This window comes from Natrix helvetica (genome assembly GCF_964273705.1).
Source record: "Natrix helvetica genome assembly, chromosome: 6".
NCBI lineage: Eukaryota > Metazoa > Chordata > Lepidosauria > Squamata > Natricidae > Natrix > Natrix helvetica.
The window spans coordinates 14,166,967-14,191,251 of NC_138553.1; the positions used below are offsets into that span (position 1 = coordinate 14,166,967).

The 24,285-nt window shown below is 39.4% G+C and overlaps 1 protein-coding gene across 1 annotated transcript in view; it reads right to left on the reverse strand.

Annotated features, from left to right (window-relative positions):
* Positions 1-24,285, reverse strand: part of CACNA1C (calcium voltage-gated channel subunit alpha1 C) — a 547,747-nt gene that overhangs the window by 128,816 nt on the left and 394,646 nt on the right. Inside the window, exons 11-14 of the mRNA XM_081957273.1 lie at positions 11,756-11,782; positions 7,081-7,241; positions 4,834-5,059; positions 380-587 (exon numbers count right to left, since the gene is read on the reverse strand). Coding sequence (XP_081813399.1) covers positions 380-587; positions 4,834-5,059; positions 7,081-7,241; positions 11,756-11,782 — 622 coding nt within the window. The remainder of the gene's footprint in view (positions 1-379; positions 588-4,833; positions 5,060-7,080; positions 7,242-11,755; positions 11,783-24,285) is intronic.

The window sequence follows — 24,285 nt, forward strand, 5'->3', positions numbered from 1 at the left end:
ACAAGCACCTAGAAGCCAAGAGGAACATATGTGTCAAATTTCAAGTTTGTAGGCTTTACGGTTCTGGAGATTTTGTGATGATGCGTTAGTGTTATTTCACTTTTATATATATAGATTGCTGCTGGCCTAGATCTCCCTAATCTTGTACTTATACATTCAATGTTTCCTATTCAGATTCCTATTCAACCTACCTTCTCCTATGTTTGCCCGCTTTGGGAAATGTTGCAACATTTAAAAAAAAGTTCTAGTAATTAATGAATATTAATTATTCATTTATTATGAAAGTGTTTCATTCAATATGGTATAGACATAAGAATCCTTTTACATTGCTTCTTAAGAGTGCATTATTTTTAAAAAATAGACTGAAAGAAAACTGTACCTGAAATACAGTGAGCAATGACTGTGGAAAGTTGTCAAAGGTGCTTCTCCTGGTCTGCATCTCATCAAAGTTAAACTTGCCCCCAAAGAGCTGCATCCCTAGGAGGGAGAAGATGATGATGAAGAGGAAGAGGAGCAGCAGCAGGGAGGCAATGGAGCGCACTGAGTTGAGCAAGGAAGCCACCAAATTACTCAAGGAATTCCAGTACCTGTGGAGCCAAAAACAAAAAAAATCAGGTGTTTCTTCTCTGTCTTAGGTATTTCTTTGGGGAAAGCTGCCTGACATTCACAAACATGTCTTTTCCAAAGAATGAACTAAGAAATGAATAATTCAGATATACCTCTAAGAAAACGAGCTATCCAGTAGAAAACTAGCATTTTTTTTTACCACCACAGAAATAAAACACAAAAGCTCTTCCCAATTTCTGCACCTTGAACCCTTTAGAACATATATCAACATGCAATCATTGGTAGAAATTTCCAGGGAAGAAATAGCAGATTGAGAACACTTCTGCAAAAAGTGGAACTGAAGACTGCAGCAGAACGTAGAGCCAGAGAATAGACTGGCTTTTTAAAAAGTCCGAACCGGTCCGAACTGGCTGAATCCCGTCTCTGTCTGAAATTCAGGTGGGCACATCTCCAAGAGAAGAACAATCCACTCCAACCCCAATCAAATCCTGGTGATATACATCAGTTCAGTCATTAGTGATCAGCTGACAGATGAAGGAGGTCTTACTACATATTTTGCTTTGAGAGATTACCAGAGTATACACTTTCACAAAGAGAATGTAATAGGGTAAAGTGGAACATAAAAATCATAATATGCCCCCAATATACACCCTCTGTGCAGCCAACATTATAATGCAAAACAATGACTGAAAACATACTGTATACAACATTGCTAATGCTAGAAACCAGATTTGCCCACACAAATAATTCCAAGTAGTCAGTGGGGGAATTATAATGAAAAGAAAAACTAATTCCATATTTGATCAAACCCAAATCAGAAGACTTAGTCTATTATAACTCAGCTCTTTATGAAACCTCTAATATTAGGAGGTTTCTACCCCTTTCCCTGTTATTGTGTTATTTGCTTTCTATAAGCCGAAAGCTCTTATATTAAAATTATGTATCTGCTTTTTGCAATCAGCCATTTTACCAATTATGATGATAAAGAAGAAATGCAGAACATTATTTTATGATAACTAAGTCTGCACACTCTAAAACAATTTGTAATCATGTAATTCCCAATGGGTTTTCTACTTTTACAGTCTATGATTTACTGGGTTTTAGTTCTATTAGAATCATGATTTTATTTTCTGTTTTAATGCAGTTTGTATGCCACTAGAGACCCAGAGTTATATGGCTGCACTATACACACGGTTAATAAATAATCAGGAATAACAGCCTTCATTTCAATTATGCCACCCAGAATAGCTTTGTTTGGTAAGATGGGCGGCTATATGAATTGGACAAATAAATAAATAACATAAAAATAAAGGCCTCTGGATATGAAGGAGACAGAATGTGCATTTGCAAAGAAGGAGAAAGAGGAGATAGAGGACAAGTTCTCATGTGATCTTTTTTTGTTTTTGTTTTTAGATGTATGATCTGAATTCAGGAATTCTATGGGGCAATTGAGACCATCTCTAGCAGAGATCTTCAAACTTGGCAACTTTAAGACATGTGGACTTCAACTCCCAGAATTCTCCAGCCAGCATAGAATTCTGGGAGTTGAAGTCTGCATGTCTTAGTTGCCAAGTACCTTTTCTATGTCATGGTAACTTCAAACGGGAACTAAACATAGCAGTTGTTAAACAAGGACTACCTGTACACTTCAGAAGCGCTTGTGCATGGGCCCTGATCAACTGAGGCCTTTCAACTCTTGCTGCTCCACCTCTCAAACAGGACTCTATTATTATTATTATTATTATTATTATTATTATTATTATTATTATTATTATTATTATTATTATTATTATTATTATTATACGATTGTATCACAGCGGCCAGTTGATTCGCCGGATTTGGCATTGATTACTAGTCGGGCCCCACCCAGGGGCCTAGGACGTCGTAACGTATTTTCGTAATATACGTGCAGATCCAAGCAGTGCAGCTTTTTGCATTTGACTGATGGTGATTTTGTCAAGTTTTAACTGTTTTAAATGTAATTCCAGTGCTTTTGGAATAGCACCCAGTGTGCCGATTACCACTGGAATTACCACTGCTGGTTTGTGCCATAATCGTTGGATTTCAATTTTTAAGTCCTGGTATTTCGCGACTTTTTCATGTTCCTTCTCCTCAACTCTGCTATCACCTGGTATTGCGATGTCTATGATTGTAACCTTCTTTTTCTCAACCAGTGTGATGTCTGGTGTGTTATGCGCTAGTACTTTGTCTGTTTGTATACGAAAATCCCACAGGATCTTGACCATCTGATTTTCGGTGACTTTTTCAGGCTTATGTTCCCACCAGTTTGTTGTTGTTTTAATATTATAATTTTTGCACAAATTCCAGTGGATCATTTGTGCTACTGAATTGTGCCGCAATTTATAATCAGTCTGCGCGATTTTTTTACAGCAGCTGAGTATGTGGTCATTATTGTGGTTATTATTATTATTATTATTATTATTATTATTATTATTATTATTATTATTATTATTATTATTATTATTATTATTATTATTATTATTATTTTAATCTTTGGTGAAATTCACAGCCTTTGGCCTAACAGCTTGAGTCCTAACCAAGGACCTAGGAACTGTTAAGATAACGTCGGAGGATATAAGTTGTTCCAAGTAGGGTGGTTTTTGTAGAGTCAGAATGTTCATGTCAGGTAAATTTAGAATTTTCAAATAGCGAGGTAGCCCTTTAGGTATTGCTCCAAGGGCTCCAATTACAATTGGGACAACGCATAATTTCTTCTTCCATAGTTGCTCAATCTCAATTTGCAAGTCCCGGTATTTTGTGATTTTTTTTTTGCTGTTTATCTTCAATTCGTGCATCACCAGGTATTGCAATGTCAATGAATCATACTTTTTTCTTTTCAACTAATGTTATGTCAGGTGTGTTGTAGGCCAAATGCCTGTCAGTCTGGATTCTGAAGTCCCACAAGATTTTGCCTTTCTCGTTCTCTAAAACCTTCTCAACCTGATGGTCCCAGTGGTTTTTGCTGTACTGAAATCCAAACTTTTGGCACAATTTCCAGTGAATAATGCATAGCTTTGCTTTTCCAATTTTCAGCTCGCTTCTCAATTACTTCTTTTTTATATTCAGCTTTTAACTTAGTTGTCTTCAAAAGGCCTCCTTTATTTACTTCCTTAATCATTGGTTCTTCACTTTTCTGGATGTAGTCATTCAAGCTGTGTCTTTCTTCTTCCACAGTTTGCTTTACTTGTAGGAGTCCTTGACCACCTTCTGCTCTTGGTAGATATAATCGGTCAACATCACTTTTAGGATGCAGGGCATGATTCATTGTCATAAGCTTCCTTGTTTTTCCTGTCCAAATTGTCCAACTCCATCTGGGTCCAGTCAATTATTCCTGCAGAGTATCGGATCACAGGTATAGCCCAGGTATTTATGGCTTTTATGATGTTTCCTCCACTCAATTTGGACTTTAATATTTTGTGAATTTGTTGAATGTACTTGGCTGAAGTTGATTCCTTGACATTATTATTATTATAATTATTATTATCATCATCATCATCAAAAATTATATAGCAACCCATCTCACAAACATGATTTTGAGCGGTGTACAATAACTAAAATAACTAAGTAACTAAAATAACTGAACAAATAAAACCAATTCTAAATAATCATAGAACTATTACCAATAAATACAAATAAGGTCATGGAAGAATGGATTAACATCCTGTATACAATGTAATCAACCCACAAGTTCCCTGTTTCTAAAGGATCCCCAAAGCTGCTGGAAAAATCATCGTTTTAAAGGATTTTTGAAAGGCTGATCAGATTGGGGTTAAACTTTACCTCACAGAATGATTATTTTTATTTATTAAATGTATATGCTGCCCATCTGATTGCCAAATTACTCTATTCTTGATTTGCCATGTCTATTTATTTTACCTTTCAAACCGTCTTCATTTTATGAAGTTCTTATGGGTTTTATGCCACATTTATACTTGATTGTGACTTTATTTAATTTTAAATCCATGTATTTCTTGCCCATTTCCCCGTCTCATCTTATTTGCACAGCACCTTACAACACAGTGAAAAAAATAAGTAACAAAAGGACATAAATAATGTAAACATTGTTGCTTTCCACATCATCGGTCATAAAGCAAGAAATGACTTTCAAGTAAAGAATGATTTATGCAAAGGATTTGTAATTTGCCTTATTTGTTTGGAATAACATTTCCAAGTAGAAAATGGCAAACTTTATTTCTCCCCTGTCAATCACACATGATATTAAAAACAACAACAACAACTGTATACCTTGTGATTTTAAAGATTCTCAGAAGTCGTACACATCTCAGCACGGAGATGCCAAGTGGGGACATGATTTTTGTTTCCACTAAAATGGTTTCCAGGATTCCACCACACACGATGAAACAATCAAAGCGGTTGAAGAGGGACACAAAATAAGCTTGAAGACCCAGGCTGTACATCTTCAGCAGCATCTCAGCCGTGAACAGAGCCAGCAGTACCTTATTCGCAGTGTCTCATAAAAAATAAATAAACAAATAATGATCATTATAATGGCACTGAAAGACTCGCTCAACCCAAAGATGCTCAGAACCAACATAGGAAACGTTACTTTAACTGTTGAATGCAGGATTAGGTTTTCTGATTTGAAATGGCTTCTTCAGCAATCAGGAGGAAGCTCTATTTTGTGATTTTGCATTTTTGCAATTCTTTAGTGAAGGAGAAATTTCAAATAGCAATAGCACTTAGACTTATATACCGCTTCACAGTGCTTTACAGCCCTCTCTAAGCAGTTTGCAGAGTCAGCCTATTGCCCCCAACAATCTGGGTCCTCATTTTACCCACCTCAGAAGGATGGAAGGCTGAGTCAACCTTGAGCCTGGTGAGATTCGATCTGCCAGACTGCTGGCAGCCGGCAGTCAGCAGAAGTAGCTTGCAGTACTGCACTCTAACCACTGCACCACTGTGGCTCTTAGGGCATGAAGGCAAATCTAGTATCAAAACTGAATGCTCAACTTACGTTCAACATACGTTCTCTTCTTTTATCTCATTTCTACAACACAGAAGTAACTAAATTCCATCTTAATCTAGATTCATTAAAAATGCTTATTTCAAAACTACAATGTTCTCTCCCCCCAAATAAACTGTAAATACACTTTAAATCAACATCATTACACATTTAGCTGGGTTCAATAATAATGGCTGCATTTCCCTGTAAGGAACAGTCACATCTGAATTTGGATTGTCTGCATACAGTACTCCATGACTTTCAACCATTCATTTCATGACCGTTTTATAACTTCATTGAAAAAAGTGATTTACAATTGGTCCTTGCACTTACAGCCACTGAAGGATCCCAGATTAAAATTTGGGCACACGACAACTGGCATGTATTTATGAGGGTTGCAGCATCTCGGAATCATATGGTCACTACTTGTAATCTTCCCAGAGGTTTCCAACAAGCAAAGTCAACAGAAAAGCAAGATATGCTGATCAAACATGATCACATGTGTGATTTGCCTTAATCAACTGTGATGATTCTCTTAATGAATGTGTCAAAAAAATTGTAAAATAAGATGTGACTCCCATAATGACTGTGATGGAAGTTCTGGTCCCAACTGTGGTTGTAAATCAAGGACTATCTGTACATGGATTTATATACCACATAAATAAGGCAAGGAGAACCAAGACGTCTGTCTAAGCTGCATGTGAATAGCTTGTGTGCTCTACATACCCTCCTAGTCTGCTTTGTCACACTTAGGGGCAGATATATTATACTTATTTGGTATGCCAGTACCTTAAATATCCCAGTGCCATACAATGCTATGCCAAATTATATCAATTTGATTGCAAACATCTTTCAAAAATCCATTTCTTATATTTCAAACATCTCTGTTCATATCTTGAGCTAGAAGACAGAACATGTTCTTCTTAGTTTAGCTGCTGAGAAGAGAAATTATGATGATGGCATGGAAGATAATTTTCTGGGTTCAAATATTTGGCCATTTCTGTTCTGGAATATGGAGGTCCCAACAAGCATGTTAAGTTTTGAAAGTTCCACAAGTTTTCTTCATTCTCCAATATTAATCAGCTGATCTTATTGCATTTAATTGCCAGAAGACGTTTCATTATTATGGTATCTTAGACTTATACATAACTCTATACTCTCATACAAATACATTTATAATGTGGCACTGCTTAAAGAAGCAACTGTATGCACACAGAACGTAGAATATGGGATTGAAAAATCTTGCTTTTTTATTATCTTATTTTCTTCTTGATGCCTAGTAAATAACTGCAAAACAAAACCCCACACACAATAGCATACCAAATGTTTTGAGAGGATATAAATAAGTTCATTTAATTGAAGATTGGAATGGTACAAAAGGCAGACATATATTTTATGCCCTGATAATTAGTTTTGACATTTTGTAATTAATTCTTTCTGGGGCTTAAGCGATCAAATGGTTTTACATCATGTAGACTTACTGCATTCAGCTTATGTTCGCACAGAGCTAACTCTCTGCCTCTTCTTACCTTGGACTTCAGTGAGCCAGTCTGGTTGGTTGTAATGCTCAGAGGCAATGGCAAGTGTGTTGAGAAACACCAGGAAGATCACAAGCCAATAGAACACATTGGATTTGACAGCAGCTCGACATTTTCGTCTACAGAATCGATTCCATCTACGCCAGTAGCGGCTTGGAATAAAGGAGACAAAAGAGAAAAACTGACCATGATTGCAGGACATTTTGATCTGTTCCATGACCTCAAGGACTACTTTTTCACAAGAATATCTGTGATAAATGAGTTTATAAGAAGAGGCAATTAAAGTCACATTTATAACATTATCTCCAAACAATTCTCACCTTTTTCTTTCTTGCAGACTTTTATTTTAACTTCAGTATTCCCAAAGAGTAAAGTGGTTGAGCAAGACTACTGTAAAATATGTTCAAATTGTCCTACACCAGGGGTGTCCAAACTTGGCAACTTTAAGACTTGTGGACTTCAACTCCCAGAATTCTGGGAGTTGAAGTCCACAAGTCTTAAAGTTGCCAAGTTTGGACACCCCTGTCCTACACAATATTATCATTCATTGGAATGTATATTTATATATCTTATACCGATAAGATATATATATATCTTATACATCTTATTTATTAAATTTATATACTCTCCCTAATTAATATATTCATACTGAGTGGGAACTTACTAACTTACTGAATAAGAGTTTTGTAGAAAGTGGCTTTCTTTAATAAAGATTACTAAGCATAAGTTTACTGTTCTTAACCAGAGGCTTTGGCATCTTAGCATAAATAGGCGAAAATTAGCATAAATAAATAAATAAGATTCAAGTTGATCATTTCCTTAGGTGATGACTGGACAGTTTGGATATATAAGATACTGTTTGGGAAATTGTGGTGAAGATTATTTTTTCCCTACCATTAAATCCCTTTCTTTTGCTTTATTGCATAGCGCTTTTCTCTTTCAATGAAGGACCATAAGTTTAATGTTGAAATAAAGCTTTCCGAACTTTCATTCTTGTGTATTTGCCTCATGAAATAAGACAGGCTGCATTCACTTGGGAGCAGCTAGTGGGAAACGTGCATGAAAATGTCCTACAAGATGCCTATGTTCTATTTTGTACCACTTTGCTGCTGAGATTTCTACAGAGGAGCTCCAACAAAAACTGCTGTTAGAAGTGGGAAGAGAGAAGCTGATTCCTGGTTTTCATTTCTTCTCATACACCTCAAAAGATTACAAGGCAACTGACTCAAAAATACAGTTTCCACCTCTGTGGTTACCGTATTTTTCGGAGTATAAGACGTACCTTTTCCCCTCAAAAAAGAGGGTGAAAATCTGGGTGCGTCATACACAGAATAGAGCTTTTTTGGCCTCCCAAAACCCCACCCCCTTTGCAAAAATGGCTGTGCATAGCCTTTAGGAGGCTTCCAGAGTGCTCCTGGGGGCTGGGGAGGGCAAAAATGAGCAAAGAACAGGCCATTTTTGCTTGTTTTTGCCCCCGCAGCCCCCAGGAGCATTCTATAAGCCTCCTAAAGGCTATGCATGCCCTTTTTTTGACAAAAATGGGCCCGTTTTCATGAAAAATAGGCCATTTTTGGGAGGTCTGCAGAGTGCAAAAACCTTTTTTTTAAATTTGCCTCTTCAAAATCTTGGTGCGTCTTACACTCTATAAACTTTATAAAAACATGGTAGTTAAAATTCAGTAGTTCAGTCTGTGTAAATATGAGTTCTTATGCTTAAAATGAGCATAATGATTATTAGGTAACATTCCAGTTGTTGAAGTCTCCTTAGGCTTTCTCACCATGAAATAGTAATTTCCCAATTATCTAATAACCACAGGCTTTATCTTTGATTACAGGAGTTAACCTTTTCCTGTTCCTGCTGAATATAATTATAGCCATATTGGCTTTCATGATCAAGTCTACAGTAGCTCATATCTCAACAACAATAAGCAAAGAATTCTCTGGATCAAAATTGTTTTAAAGAATTGCATAGCAAGATTACACGTTTCTTCTCTCTTGTAGCCAGAGTAATAATACTCATTGCTGAGATGAGTCTACGAACACAGTGTGATGTTACAGTTTGCTTCTCTGGAACACATGTGTCCCACATAAGAGTCAGAGTGACTTCAGACAGTAATTACTAACACCCCCCCCCCAAAAAAGGGGGAGCTAATTATACATCTCCTATTCTTCAGAATGTAGCTTGCTTAGCAACCAGTTTCCAAGCAACTTCTGCCTAGTCTAGTCTTGTTGTATGATGCATATTTAAAGGATGCAGCTCATCTCTGCCTCTGCCCAGGGATAAGAATAAGCAGCAATTTATTTATTTATTTAAAACATTTATGTAGTCGCCCATCTTTTAAACAACCGTGGGTTGCTCCCAATGAAAACATTCTAGCTGAACTGTCGGTAAAATAATACAGTAGGTGAATTTTCCAGCAATAGCTTATCAGACAGCCTTCTGTATTCCTAAGATAATACCTTGCAAGAGCATATGCTTCCTAAATTGCTGTCTGCCAGGTTTCTCACCTGTCTTTATATTTTTTTTAAAGTTTGTTTATTTATGGATGTTTCTCTCTAAAAAGTAAAATGCTAGCTTGTAGCTATTGTCTTTATTTATATGGATGCTTTTGTTCTCGAAGGCATTCTTAAAAGATCACAGATGGCAGCAGCCTTAGTGTTTTGTGTTGAAACACATCCAGCAGCTGTGCTCTCTGTAAGAAAAGTAATCCAGGGGTTGTGGTTGGCTGCTAAAGGTACATTTTTTCCATGTCCATTTTTAACACAGACACACACACATTCACATCAAATTTCAACTTTCCTGCCCAAAGCTCTGGAAATTCTTGTGGTTTCTTATCGAAGTATTTCTCAGATCTGATATTATTAGCTCAGTTTTTCTCAGTCTTGGCAATTTTAAGTTATATGTGCTTCATTCAACTCCTAGAATTTTTCAACCAGCTGCTGTGGCCTGTTGGCCGTCAGCCCCTCCAGCAGCTGAATCAGTGGAGGAAGAGGCATGGGACTCAGAGCTCTGAGGGGGAAGAGGGCATGGAACTGGCAGAGAGAGGAGGGGAGGGAGGGGAGAGGGAGGGAGAGAGAGGGAGGGAGAGAGAGAGAGGAAAGAGAGAGGGGGAGGGAGAGAGAGAGAAGGAGAGAGGCAGAGGCAGAGGGCTGATTAGGAAGAGGAAATACAGTTGGGTCCAGTGCCTGACGCGCGGATGCACAGAAGGCAGAGGAGAGGAGAGCAGTGGAAATCCATGGGCCGATCCTTGGGAAGAAAGAGTCACCACTGCTAGTGAAGCCTCACCCTAGCTCTGGGGATAAAAGGCAGGGGGGTGGGGGTGCAGATGAATAGATGTGACAGACAACTATACATCTTCCAGACAGACGGGCTTGTTAGCCTGCGTTGAAAGAGAAACTTTTTGCTGGGGCTGCTGGGGCTCCTAATAAAGGAATCATTAATTTAACTACAGAGTGTTGTGTTTGGGGAGCTGGGTCAGAACACCAGACATGTTGGCTGGAGAACTCCGGGACTTGAAATCCACAAATCTTAAAGGTTGTCACTGGCTTAGCTTTTTGAGATCAGCCAAAGTTGACTGGTACTGCCCCTCACTGGATAATAATAATAGTTATAAGAACAAATAACCATTTGTCATGTTCAAACCAGGGGTGGGTTACTGCTGGTTCAGATGGATTCGGCCGAACCGGTAGTGGTTTGGCGGCCTGAGTCGCTGGAACCGGCAGCGACCCAGGCCTACCATACCCCTGAACAGGTTCTCCTAGTGGCGCCATAGGTGCCGCCACCTTGTTTTTTGCTTCGCGCAGAACCATTTTTATTGTATTGCGCATGCGCGTACAGCGCGGCCATGAACGAACCAGCAGTAGCGACTGCCAGAACCCACCCTGGTTCAAACGTATCAAAATGTTACAAATCTAAGTGCTTTTAAAATGTGGAGTAATTATTACAGAGACAACTAAAGCAAATATAACAATATTCTTCAGAAACCTCATTTTTGTTCCCCATTTAAAAACAGATTAAATTAAACAAAAATATGGGTTTCAAAGGAGAAAATGTGGGCTTCCCATGTTTTGTACTTGAGATTCTTGGTCTATGACTTTTTTTAAGGTTCTAGGAAATTATTTATTTTTGTGTGTGAATGAAGAAGTTCTACTGCTAAGGCAGGTTTTTCAAAAGAGTTGCTTGTAACAAGTTTTTTTAACTCATATAAAACCTGTACAGCTTTTCTTTATGACTATGCAGAGGATTAGTTTTTTTTTTTAAATAACATCTGACTATTCAAGAAGAAAATTGGAGTAACTCTGATCCCAGTTACTGACAGATCTGTTATTGCTGTATATACCTTTCTCCTCTTCATGTATTCCAATAGCCATTTCCCTTCTACCATTTACATGATATTTAAATTACATTACTGTTAACAAGATCATATAGAATCTGGTAATCAACAATTTAATACTTTATTAGATTTTGTCTTCATTAGATTAATATAAAGAATAATTAATTGCTGATTAAATGGGGAGATTGCATAACCTTGCTGATCACAAATGTTAGTCAGCAGAATATTTATGATAAGCAATTACGATTCACAACGACAAGATCTATGAGAATTCCTATTAATAAGCATCAGTAAAAGTGGAGATAACTTTTTTTGCAAAATTGAAATGCTTACCTAAACTTAGATTTAGAAATCCGGTGCCTGAAAGGAAAACAAATCATTATCATAAATACATGCTAGAATTTCTTAACTTCAACATAATTAAAAAAAGAATGATCTACCTTCTTAAAAACTAGCAAAACTATTAAAAACTAGCATTGCTACTATTTGTCCTAACACCTAAATACTTTAGCGTCAATAGTTTCTGCTTATACGTCAAGCTTGAGAGGTTGTCTGCTGGGGAGGGAAGAGTGATATTACATGTGCCATGGCATCATCACATAAATTATATTCATTCACATCATTAGACATGTGACCAGTAGTAGTAACTGAGAAAGGGATCTTGGAGTCCTAGTGGACAAGCATTTAAATAGGAGCCAGCAGTGTGCAGCTGCTGCCAAAAAAGCCAACACAGTTCTAGGCTGCATAAATAGAGGGAGAGAATCAAGATCACGTGAAGTGTTAATACCACTTTATAATGCCTTGGTAAGGCCACACTTGGAATACTGCATTCAGTTCTGGTTACCACGATGTAAAAAAGATGTGGCGACTCTAGAAAGAGTGCAGAGAAGAGCAACAAATGATTAGGGGACTGGAGACTAAAACATATGAAGAACAGTTGCAGGAACTGGGTATGTTTAGCTTAAGAGAAAGAAGGACTAGGGGAGACATGATAGCAGTGTTCCAATATCTTAGGGGTTGCCACAAAGAAGAGGGAGTCAAACTATTCTCCAAGGCACCTGAGGGTAGAACAAGAAGCAATGGGTGGAAACTAATCAAGGAGAGAAGCAACTTAAAACTGAGGAGAAATTTCTTGACAGTTAGAACAATTAATCAGTGGAACAGCTTGCCTCCAGAAGTTGTGAATGCCCCAACACTGGAAGTCTTTAAGAAGATGTTGGATAGCCATTTGTCTGAAACGGTATAGGGTTTCCTGCCTAGGCAGAGGGTTGGACTAGAAGACCTCCAAGGTCCCTTCCAACTCGACTATTGTATTGTATTGACCCCATCATGCTGTCTCTTCATCACAATTTACTGTATATTAACTACATTCCGCCATGTCAGACTGTTGGTATGAACTATAAGGCCCCTGTGACATTGGGTCATCATTTCAGCAAACAAGCAATGGGAATCAGAGTGATTTCTGACTTCCTGCTGATTTCCCATTAGCTTTGCTTGTGGGGAACTGGCAGGGAACATTGGAAATCACAAACACTTGACCATGGTGGCGTGGTGGCACAGCGCTCAGGGGTGGGCTGCTGAGGGTTTGCAAGGGTTCTGGCAATCCTCTACCTAGGATTCTGCCAGTTCGGCAAACCCCCAAATGCCACTCCTAGCTGGCCACGCCCCGCCCACCCACTCTGCCCCTTCCCTCCCAGGAGTCTCCACACGGCACAGTCATCATGCTAGGTAGGTGCAGGGCCCGCATGGAGGCTGGGGAGGGGGGAGGAAATGGGCCTACTGGAGATTCCAGAAATCCAGAAACGGGCCTGTTTTTAGCCTCTGGAGGGCCTCTGGAGCCCAAGGGAACCAGTTTTTGCCCTCTTGGAGGCTTGAGGAAAGCCTCCAGAGCTTGGAGAGGGTAGCAAGAAACGTCCTCCCCCACTGTGGTGCAGGAGTGCCGATTAGGCCACCCCCCCCCAGCAATGGGGCAGCAAACCTGTTGCTGCAATTTTTGAAGCCCACCCCTGACTGCACTGGCCACAAGTTTTGGATGACAATTATTGTGAAGATCCTTGAAATTCCAATCCTTGAATTCCGATTTCAAGGAGTAATAGGTCCTGGTTTTGGATCCATTCTTGAAGTTTGCCCATTTGTGGTGCCTTAAATTCCCCTCCGATGCACCATTTGGACGAACTGAAGATTACAAATAAACATACAGGGGACTTTTTTTTTAGTAGTATATAGATAGTATGAAGCTCTTTTCTTACATCCAGGTTTAGTAAATCAGCTGGTAGCAAAGAAAGAGGCAGAATGGGCAACAATGTGAGCCACAGCTATGGAACAAATATGATGAGCAATCAAGCTAAATGTGTTTGCACTTTCTTTAAAAATACCATAAACCAGGGGTGTCCAAACTTGGGAACTTTAAGACTTGTGGACTTCAGCTCCCAGAATTCTCCAGCCAGCCTGGCTGGGGAATTCTGGGAGTTGAAGTCCACAAGTCTTAAAGTTCCCAAGTTTGGACACCCCTGCCATAAGCACTCATGTAAATCTGACAAGCTCCAGAAACTAATTAACTGAATTCCAAGCTTATTGTCCCTCTATGGATTAGAAAATGTGCTAGTTATTTCATAACAAATGGATCCTAAAACAACAAAAAAAGAACGTATCACCTAATGGTTAAACTTTTTAAAATGAGTACATCTTTCGTGTGGTCTTATACACACCTGATCCTACAAGGGCTAGCAATTTTACACCTACCTAATTGTGAGAATAAGAGGAATCCATCAGCTCTGGAGAAAACAGAAATAACTGTAACAAATGATTTCAATGATGGGCCAAAGAGAGTAGTAAAGAGATAAACTCTCTGAAGAAAAATATCTATGTTGCTAGATGTTGAACATGATTTAACCTGACATTCTGGAGAATGGAATGTGATAATTTGGAAACTGGGAGGGTAATGTTGGCATGCTATTTGATCAAGGAACATTCGCATGAGGAAAAGTAGATGTCATAAATGTGATGAAGTAATAGGACTTTAGTAATCACATTTTTTAAAAAAATGGCAGATATCACAAAGAATAAATTGTTTATAGTTTTACTAGCTGATAACCGGGCATTGCCCAGGTATTTATAGACATTGAAGCGTTTGTCTGATAGGGAGCCATTGAGAGGGGGCTTTCTTCCCCCTACCAATGTTCCCTCTATTTTTTTTTTCAGTGTGTGTGGAAAAGTATAGTGTTTGAGTGGCACATTTTCATGCCTGAGCACCTGAATTTTTTTCACAGATATTTCACAGAGCAATTGATTTATAGGATCCAAATAGGAATGGAGACAAATGGTTTTGTGCATGCGTGTGTGTATTTGTGTGTGTGTGTGTTTGAGTGGGCGAGGGTAAGGGAACTGTGCCTATTTAGAAAAGAAGGTAAATTATTGCAAACATGATCAGTTGAAGGTAAGTATGGGGACAGACTGGGCGGTCAAGGGGAAGGGGGAGAGAGAGGAAGTGATAAAAGAGTAGGAAAAAAGGGGGGAGAGAGGAAGAAAAGAGAAGGAGGGAAGAGAAACTGAGAAAGAGAGAGAAAGAGGGAAAGAGGGAGAAAGGGAAAGCGAGACCGAGACAGGAGAGAGAAAAAGAGAAATAGGGGAAGAAGGGGTGAGAGAAAGTGATAAAAAAGTGGGAGAGAGGAAGAGAGGAAGAAAAAAGAGGGAAGAGAGCCAGAAAGAGACAGAGGAGAGAGAAAGTGACAGAAGAGTGGGAAAGAAGGAGAGAGAAGGAGAGACAAAGAGAAAGGGGGTGAGAGAGCCAGAAAGAGACAAAGAGGAGAGAGAAGGGAAAAGGAGAGAGAAAGTGACAGAAGAATGGAAAAGAAGGAGAGAGAAAGAGAGACAAAGAGAAAGAGGATGAGAGAGACAGAGAGTCACTTCCTTCCCTGCCCAAGACTCGAAGCTCACTGCTCTTTTTACTCCCCCCAGTGATGGGTTCCGGAACCCGTTGCAACCGGTATGGTTGCAATGGGGCCCGGCGTCCTCCACATGAATGCGCGTAGTGCACGCATGCGTCTTACTGTCCAGCGATGCCTGCTCGGCGGAGCATTGCGCAGGCGCTGTCTGGCACTGTCTGTGTGTGCGGAAGGGCCGAAGAGTTTAAAGACAGGTAAGGAGAGCGGGAGGGCGGGCCTTCTGGAGCACCATACCAGAGTGGTACCCAGTGCTCTGGCCAGGCACCGGTACGCCCATACCGGGGCATACCGCTTGCAACCCACCACTGACTCCTGCCCTCACTCTAGCTGGAGATTCTACCACACTATTTGGGAATGTCAACGTATTTTTTTAATATATAAAAATGCAGATTTATGAAAAAAATCTCTAAATAAGCCTTAAGACAAATTCCTTGTGTGCGCAATCACACTTGGCCAATAAAGAATTCTATTCTATTGCTACATTGGAATAGAGTGAGAGAGCAAAGGAAGAGAAAATGGATCAAAGTTTAAATAAATCTCGCCACAATCTGCCAATGTGTGAAATGAATGTTATGGACCTACAGTGCTACCTTCGGGGTATGAGATAATAGACAACAAGAGCCATGACTCCATACAGCAAAATTAGAAAATGAAGCAAGCAGAGATCTGAGGACTATGATAATTATTAGATATTATAAGTGAAATTAGAAGTATTCAAAGAGAAAAGAAGGAGAAAATTGAGTAAGCATCCATAAAAAAATACTCTGGGAAACTCTGGGGGCATAAGCAGAAGTAGATTAATTCTGTAATTAGTTTTCAAGGGCCTCTTAGATAGTTGTAAATAGCATTCTTTTAACCAAAAAAATACCTTGAACCTGTGTTGTCATCTCTTTATTTACAAGTTCAACAAATAATTATATTTTTGGAGTTCTTTCATGTTGTAGTTCATTATTCAGTTTTACTCCAGCTAAAAACAGACGTTTGAATGGATATAATGATACCACTGAAGAGGTAGAAGAAGGTTTTTCATTATTCCAAAGCCGTCTCCTTTAGCTGGAGTGAGAATTCCTTTTTGTATTGTTGCATTGCAGGAGAGGGTAGATCAGAGAACTCTAAGCAGATCCATCAAAATGATCAGGCCCTAGAGACCCTTTAAAATTTTAAACTGGTCCTCATTAGAAAAATGAAATTCAAATCATACACTGCCCCACTGGGTGAATATAACGTAGCTTTTTTTTGCATCAAAGCCACTGAGGAGCATTTTGAAATTTTTTTAAAATCTAATTAAGCTAATAGATGTGACTGTTATTTCACTTTTTATGCATGTAGTAATTTTATTATGGCTTTTAAAAGCTGCAGTTAATATTCTCTGCCATGCCAACAGGTTATTGAATAATCCCCTCCCCACCCCTAACTTTACATATGCAGCACTGATATTTTTTTATCTGCTCCTCCTGGTGAAATTTCTCACAAAATTATTGGGTCCAGCTAAGATCGTTCGGTAAAACTGTAACTTATTTTTGATGGGTTATCAAGCACCTTCAGGGATCAATGACCAGCTACTTCCCATAACACATAAACATTGTATGAGAAGTCATATGTTTATGTGTTACGGGGTGCTGGAGTAAACCAATTGTTAATTCAATCAGAATAGTCTCTGCACCCCTTCAGAAATAACTGTTTTTGGCATTATGTGGGCATACCAGAAACACCTTTTCCTAGGACTAGGCGGCCACAGATTGAAGCCAAAGTTTTGCCTAGTCCTACTCCTTTTTATCTGGTCATCTCTGGAGGGTCTTCATGTTTGATTAAAAAGTAAGCAAACACACAGAGTATTGTTATGCTTTACTTTACTTTACTTTATTTCGTATTTCTAAACCGCCCCCTCTCCCAAAAGGGACTCGGGGCGGTGTACAGTCAAGCTAAAACACAAATAAGATACATATCAATAAATACATAAATACATAAATAGAGGAGGCTATATACAACTGTACCATCAAGTAAAGTATTAAGAGCAAATTTAAAAAACAACCCCTAAAAATACCCCAAAATTGAATTTAAAATAATTACCCATAAAATTCCCAAGTAAAATATCTGCCAGGAGGTAAGATAAAACTATGCGTGGGCCAGGCCGGCTAATCGAAACAGGTGAGTCTTTAGTTTTTGTCGGAAGGAGCGGAAGTCGGTGGTAGTTCTAATGTCGTTATTATGCTAATAATGTTATGGTTATGAGAACAATCCATCATATTTTTCCCACCCTAGGTTTGGTTAGTGGCCCAGAAGGGGTGAGGAAGAGTTACAGGACATGACGTCTTGGGGAATCAACGCATCTCAAAGATCATGGTTTCTTTAAAAAGGGTCTTGTCAACTTGTAATCAGAGAACCTCTGGCCTCTGCAAGTCCTTGAGGAACCATTTTTATACTGAATAGCAGGGATTAGCAATATTTTATGGCAGGGGACATCACTGCACTATCGTGTTCATTATCATTAATTTGAAAAGTTAAGAAAATAAATGTCTTTTTTAAAAGGTCAACGTTTTGTAAAATCTCACACAAAATTGCAGAAATCTCGATTATGCAGCAAGATGTTGGGAAGTTTAGCTACTTTTACTTAATTACAATAATACAATAATACAATAGTAGAGTTGGAAGGGACCTTGGAGGCCTTCTAGTCCAACCCCCTGCCTAGGCAGGAAACCCTATACCGTTTCAGGCAAATGGCTATCCAACATAATTGTTAAAAAGTAGTGGGCGGCTTGTGAATACATGCTACGAACGCTTGGATACCAGAATTAAAATATTAATATAAAATAACCGAACCAAAGCTACAGTATAGTGGAGTGTTGGCGAACCTTTTCGACACCCAAGTGCCGGAAACTGGAAGAACAGCCACCCGATGCGCATGTGCGAGCCGGGAAAATGATCTTCCGGTTTCCGGCACCCTCATTAGCACCTGGCACCTGGTCTTTTGGTTTCTGGCGCGCATGTGCCTACGAAGGCCAGCATGCACACCAGAAACTGGAAGATTATCTTCCCAGCGCCAAATGCACACTGGGTGACTGCTCTTTCTGTTTCCGGTGCTTCCGCGCACGTGACGACCAGCTGGCCGGCATGCCGGAACAGGTGATGGCTCGCGTGGCCGGATAGATTGCTCTGAGTGCCACTTCCAGCACACGTGCCATAGGTTTGCCATCACGGGTATAGTGAATACTTCATAAAAGCCTTTGCTGTTGTTAATACCCTATAACTGTAATGGCAAAGCTATGGTATGCATGCCAGAGGTGGCACACAAAGCCCTCTCTGCGGGCATGTGCATCATCGCCAACTGTTCTTCTGGTTTTTGGCATGTACATGTATGCCAGCCAGCTGGTCTTCGCAGGCCCTGGAGCACCAGAAAACGGCTCAAAAACCAGCCAAAAACCAGACAGTTTTCAGGGCCTTTTCCAGGCCATTTTCTGGGCTGTTTTCAGACTGTTTTGGGGTGTTTGTGGCCTCAAGAAACAGCCTGGAACTGGCCCCAAAATGGCCTGAAAACGGCCTGAAAAATGGTAAAAAAACAGGCTGAAAAAGGCCTGAAAAAGGCCTGGAAAACTCTCTGGTTTTTTGACCGTTTTCCGATGCTCCAGGGCCTGCGAAGACCAGCCAGCTGACAGCTGGTCTTTGGGTTTACGGTACTCTGGCACACGCACATGCATGCATATTCTGGTTTGGGCACTCGGTGCTGAAAAGGTTCGCCATCACTGCCCCTTAAGGAGATGAAATCTGAGAACTAATTTCTCATTAATTTTCCTCCCGAATCCAGCAAGGGATAATCTGAGATCCATAAAGTTAAATGCAATCCATCATGTTAAACAACAAAACAGAATTAGTCAGGAGTGCTTTTCACTCTAAAAAGTAAAAGCACATTTATTTTAGAAGCCCAGGATTTGCTCACCGTGAATATAATCTCATTTGGTTTACATTGATTATTTCCCGAATAAAGGTATAATCCAGCCAATGTCAAGAGCATTCATTTAAGAAAGTTAATTAAGTCTAGCCCATAATATAAACTGATGTAACTTTCTTCAATTTCAACTGCATCTATTTGTGTCTTTTTGCATACAAAACTGAGAAGGATGATCTTCACGGTGTCAATCTTTCCTCCAAAAGCAGTAGTGCTTTTAAATCATTTTAGATTTTGGATTGAAGCCTCTTAGTGAGATCTCCTTTTCATAGCACAATGTGCATTGTTTTGGTTGTTGCTGTTAGTTGCGAAGTCGTGTCCGACCCATTGGACAATGTTCCTCCAGGCCTTCCTGTCCTCTACCATCCTCTGGAGTCTATTTAAGCTTACGCCAACTGCTTCGGTGACTCCATCCAGCCACCTCATTCTCTGTTTTCCCCGTCTTCTTTTGCCCTCAATTGTTCCCAGCATTAGGCTCTTCTCCAGGGAGTCCTTCCTTCTCATTTGATGGCCAAAGTATTTGAGTTTCATCTTCAGGGTCTGGCCTTCTAAAGAGCAGTCAAGGTTGCTCTCCTCTAGGACTGACCGGTTTGATTGCCTTGCAGTCCAAGGGACTCGCAGGATTGCATTGTTTTACTAATATCTAACTGTGGTAAATGCAGCTTTAGAGTTTTATTTCCCCAAACAATGCTCTAACAGCATGGTTTATAAATAGAATCCACCGCCACCCTTTTTCAGATCAGGTGTGGGTGACAGCGGCAAACTTTGATTTGAAAATCAAATGGGATCCAAAGAACCACAATACTTTCTTTGATCAAGGTGCTGTTAAGCTTGACAATCCAAGCTGTCCTTTAAAGTTATCTATTGCCAGATTCAAGCTTTGGTGTTCAAAGGGAATCTCAGTAGGACTTTTTCCACCAGATAGAAAAGCACCAAATAAATTGTCCAGAAAAAAAATATACTGACAGCTTGGTGATTACGTCTGATGGAGTAGTTCCATTATTGATAAGATTTTCAAGACATAGCATTTATGAATTCCCCCCGTCCGCCTCCAAGGTTTCTCACATAGAAAGACAGCTTTGCAAACTACAATTCCTGACAAATTGTTATTGCAGAAGAACTAAGCAAGCGGAGCTCGGTGAGCATTTTTTAAATAATTCTGATACTGCATTTATATATTACTAGCTGATAATACGGCGTTGCCTGGCTATTTATTTATAGGGGGGAAATGTCCGGACCAAACGTAATTTCTAATGTTTTCCCCCTTACCAGAGGGAGCCCCCTTGTGGAGTACTGTGAAGCCTTTACCATGGAAACTCCACTGCGCTGTACAGTAGGTCATTTTACAGCAGTACAGTAGAAGTCATTTTAAGGCACAACAGGGTGTATCTTAACAGATCACAAACCATGAGGGGTGTTAGGGGGTGTCTTACCCCCCACAGTATTTTTTTCCAAAGAGTATGGCATCTGTGGTTGAAATTGCTCGAGGCGTTCCAGAGTTAGGCTGGAACATACACCCACAGCCATTTTTATATATATAGATTCTCAAACAAGATATCAGCAAAGGACATAGCTGAGCATCTCTATAGGATAGTAGACTGCATGTAATTTAAACTATGTAGAACAGATGAATTAATTAGGTTGACTCGAATGTTGTATCAATCTAATTCCGGGGATCTCAAAATAACCCCTAACATAGCACTGCTCCAGAATTGTGGCCCAGTTCATATATACTACTATCACAATCAAGTGATTGTATAAGGCAAATGCCTCTTTAGACACTGCATAGATTTGTGCATGGGAAAATCCTGCTTTCTTACTGACCTCTGGGTCACTGAAAAATACTATTTTGAATCATGATGAAAAGCATTTATGTAAGCTAGTTTTTATCTCATTTGGGAAGAGATTACAGGCTTTTGGCTTCAAAATACAATTCTGTTCCCATGGTTTATATTTTTGCATATAAACTTTCTTCCTAGTTATTTTACAAAATGATCTTTGTCACTTTCTCAATTACTGTTTTTTTTTTCAGACAACCTTCTGCAGTTATTCCAAGTGACTATTTCTATGTAAAAAATTATTTCTATTTGAAACCTGTTAAAAAAGATGTGTCCAAGGGAATATGATGGATTCTTTTCAAGGTAACAAATTTTATGAAAAGGTGTAAGCTTTTGAGAATATGTTCATTTCATCAGAATAATGAAAGATTATGACTTTTAATGATAATTGTCATCCTGAAAAGGATATCTCAGACTCCCCCTGGTTTTTGATTATTATAGACAACCATAAATCTCCTACTACAATGTATAAAAGATCTATGGAGTTTTGGGACAAAATAAAAACCACAAAAATGACAACTATGTTTGTTTCAAAGAGTTAATTCAATCTGTTTTGTGCCTTTTCCCTTTCTAGTAACTAGCATCAGAAGTCCCTGGTCCAAATGACAAGTATAAACATCTATCTATCTATCTATCTATCTATCTATCTATCTATCTATCCATCCATCCATCCATCCATCATCGTCTGTCTGTCTGTCTGTCTGTCTATCTATCTATCTATCTATCTATCTATCTATCTATCTATCTATCTATCTATCTATCTATCTATCTATCTATCTATCTATCTATGTATCTACTATCATCTATCCAATTAACCAAAGGTGACTCTGGGTGGCACACAACAGTCAGAGACAACAACAGATACAAAAGCAACATATATATATCCACATTTTTGAGGATCCACACCTCAAGGAACTTTAGCTTACTAGCTCTCAGCATCAACAGGGTACCCAGTCACCATCTCCCCTCTATACTACCACACTCTCACATACACAATATGCAAAGGTACCCCTCCCCTGCTGCTCCCACCAACAGGCAGGGTCATCCTTCCCCACTCACCCTTGTCAGCTACTTGTCCAATTCTTACCCATCAGAAGGGAATCAATACATATCAATTAGCATTCAAGGACATCCCTCCCCTGCTGCGGAATGGGATAACTTGCCACAGCTAAATTGCCCCAGCCAATTCGCCACTGATTCAACCAAGCCAATCCTGGTTCACACACCAAGGAAGGGGTGTGCACAGTGAGAAACCCAGGAATCAGTTCTGTGCATATTCACGAAAGAGAGACTGAGATGAGATTATAGGATCTGTGCCTCCCTTTTCCTGGGTTTTCAACACCTGAAGGGATTGTGTAAAACGGCTCCTTATGAAGTAATTAAGGAACACTGTAAACAACAAGTGCAACCACAAGATATGATTGCTGTGAGTGCCTGAGTTTTTCTAAACATAAACAGAGGTGCCGTCACAGCAAACTCTAGAAATGCGAAGAATAAATAAATAAATAAATAAAACTCTGATTTTATTACAATTGTTTTGGTACAAACAGAACTCTGAGCTAAACGAAGAGAGGGCCACTTACGCCCTTCTAACTTGGAGAAATGCTCAAGGTTGTGCTATACTACCCTATTTCCCTGAAAATAAGACCTCCCTGGATAATAGGTCCAATTGGGCTTTTGAGCGCATACGCTAAAATAAGCCCTCCCCTGAAAATATTGCAACACAGCAGCAGCCATGAGGTGACCACGCTCACCGCCTCCTGCACCTCAAACATAATAGGACCTCCCCGAAAATAAGGCCAAACGCTTATTTCGGGGTTCAAAAGAAAATAAGACCCTGTCTTATTTTCAGGGAAACATGGTAGCATTAAATAGAAAATGTGATGTACAGTACGTGTCTAAACCATATTTACCTTCATGTTTTTAAATGAAATGAAGGATAAAGCATGTTCTTTGTTTCAGTTGCTTAGGATGGTGAACATTTAACGTGAAACATACTTTATTCCTGAGGAATCTTAACCTGGGACCAAGTATGCTTCACCAAATACACTTTATGCGATCTGAATCTCCCATACATTTTTTATGTTTCTCCTAGCGTTCACACTTTTTAAAAATAATTCTCCGGGAAATACAGGGAGTCCTCGACTTACGACAATTGACCCCAATATTTCTGTTGTTAAGTGAGACATGTGTTCAGTGAACGTTGCCCAATTTATGACCTTTCTTGCCATGGTTGTTAAGTGAATTGCTGCAATCTGGCTTCCCCCTTCGGTTTGCTTATCAGTATGAAAAAAAAGTGATCACATGACCCCCCCAGGACACTGCAGCTATCAAAAATACTAGTCCGTTGCCAAGCACCTGAACTTTGATAACATGACCATGGGGATGCTGCAACAGTTGTAAGTGTGAAAAACCGTCATAAGTCACTTTTTACAGTGCTGTTGTAATTTTGAATGGTTACTAAATGAAGTATTGTAAGTCAAGGACTGGATGTGTTGTTATTCTTAAGGGAGAAAAGAGGATTAGTTTTTAAAGGTAAAGGTAAAGGTTCCCCTCGCACATAAGTGCTAGTCGTTCTGGACTCTAGACTCATCTTCATTTCAAAGCCGAAGAGCCAGCGCTGTCCGAAGATGTCTCCGTGGTCATGTGGCCAGCATGACTAAATGCCAAAGGCGCAGGGAACGCTGTTACCTTCCCTCCAAAGGTGGTTCCTATTTTTCTACTTGCATTTTTACCTGCTTTTGAACTGCTAGGTTGGCAGAAGCTGGGACAAGTAATGGGAGCTCACTCCGTTACATGGTGCTGAGGATTCAAACCGCTGAACTGCCGACCTTTCTGATCGCCAAGCTCAGCGTCTTAGCCACTGAGCGTCCCTGGATTAGTTTTTAGTGTCCCTTTAATTTACTCTATGCAGTCTGAAATTTATGAAAGCAGCTTGTCCAGATCAAATGTGTGGCTTGGCCAAGGAAATTGTCTTGAGAAATTCTTCTTATCACTTTCTATAAATATGAATGTCAGCTTAAAAAAAAAACCCTAAGAAATGCTGGACAGCGGATACTGGAATATTTCTTTTGTGCAGAGTCCTAGGAATAATTTTCTGATGCATTTATAATGTTCTATGGAAAAGTCTGACAGAAA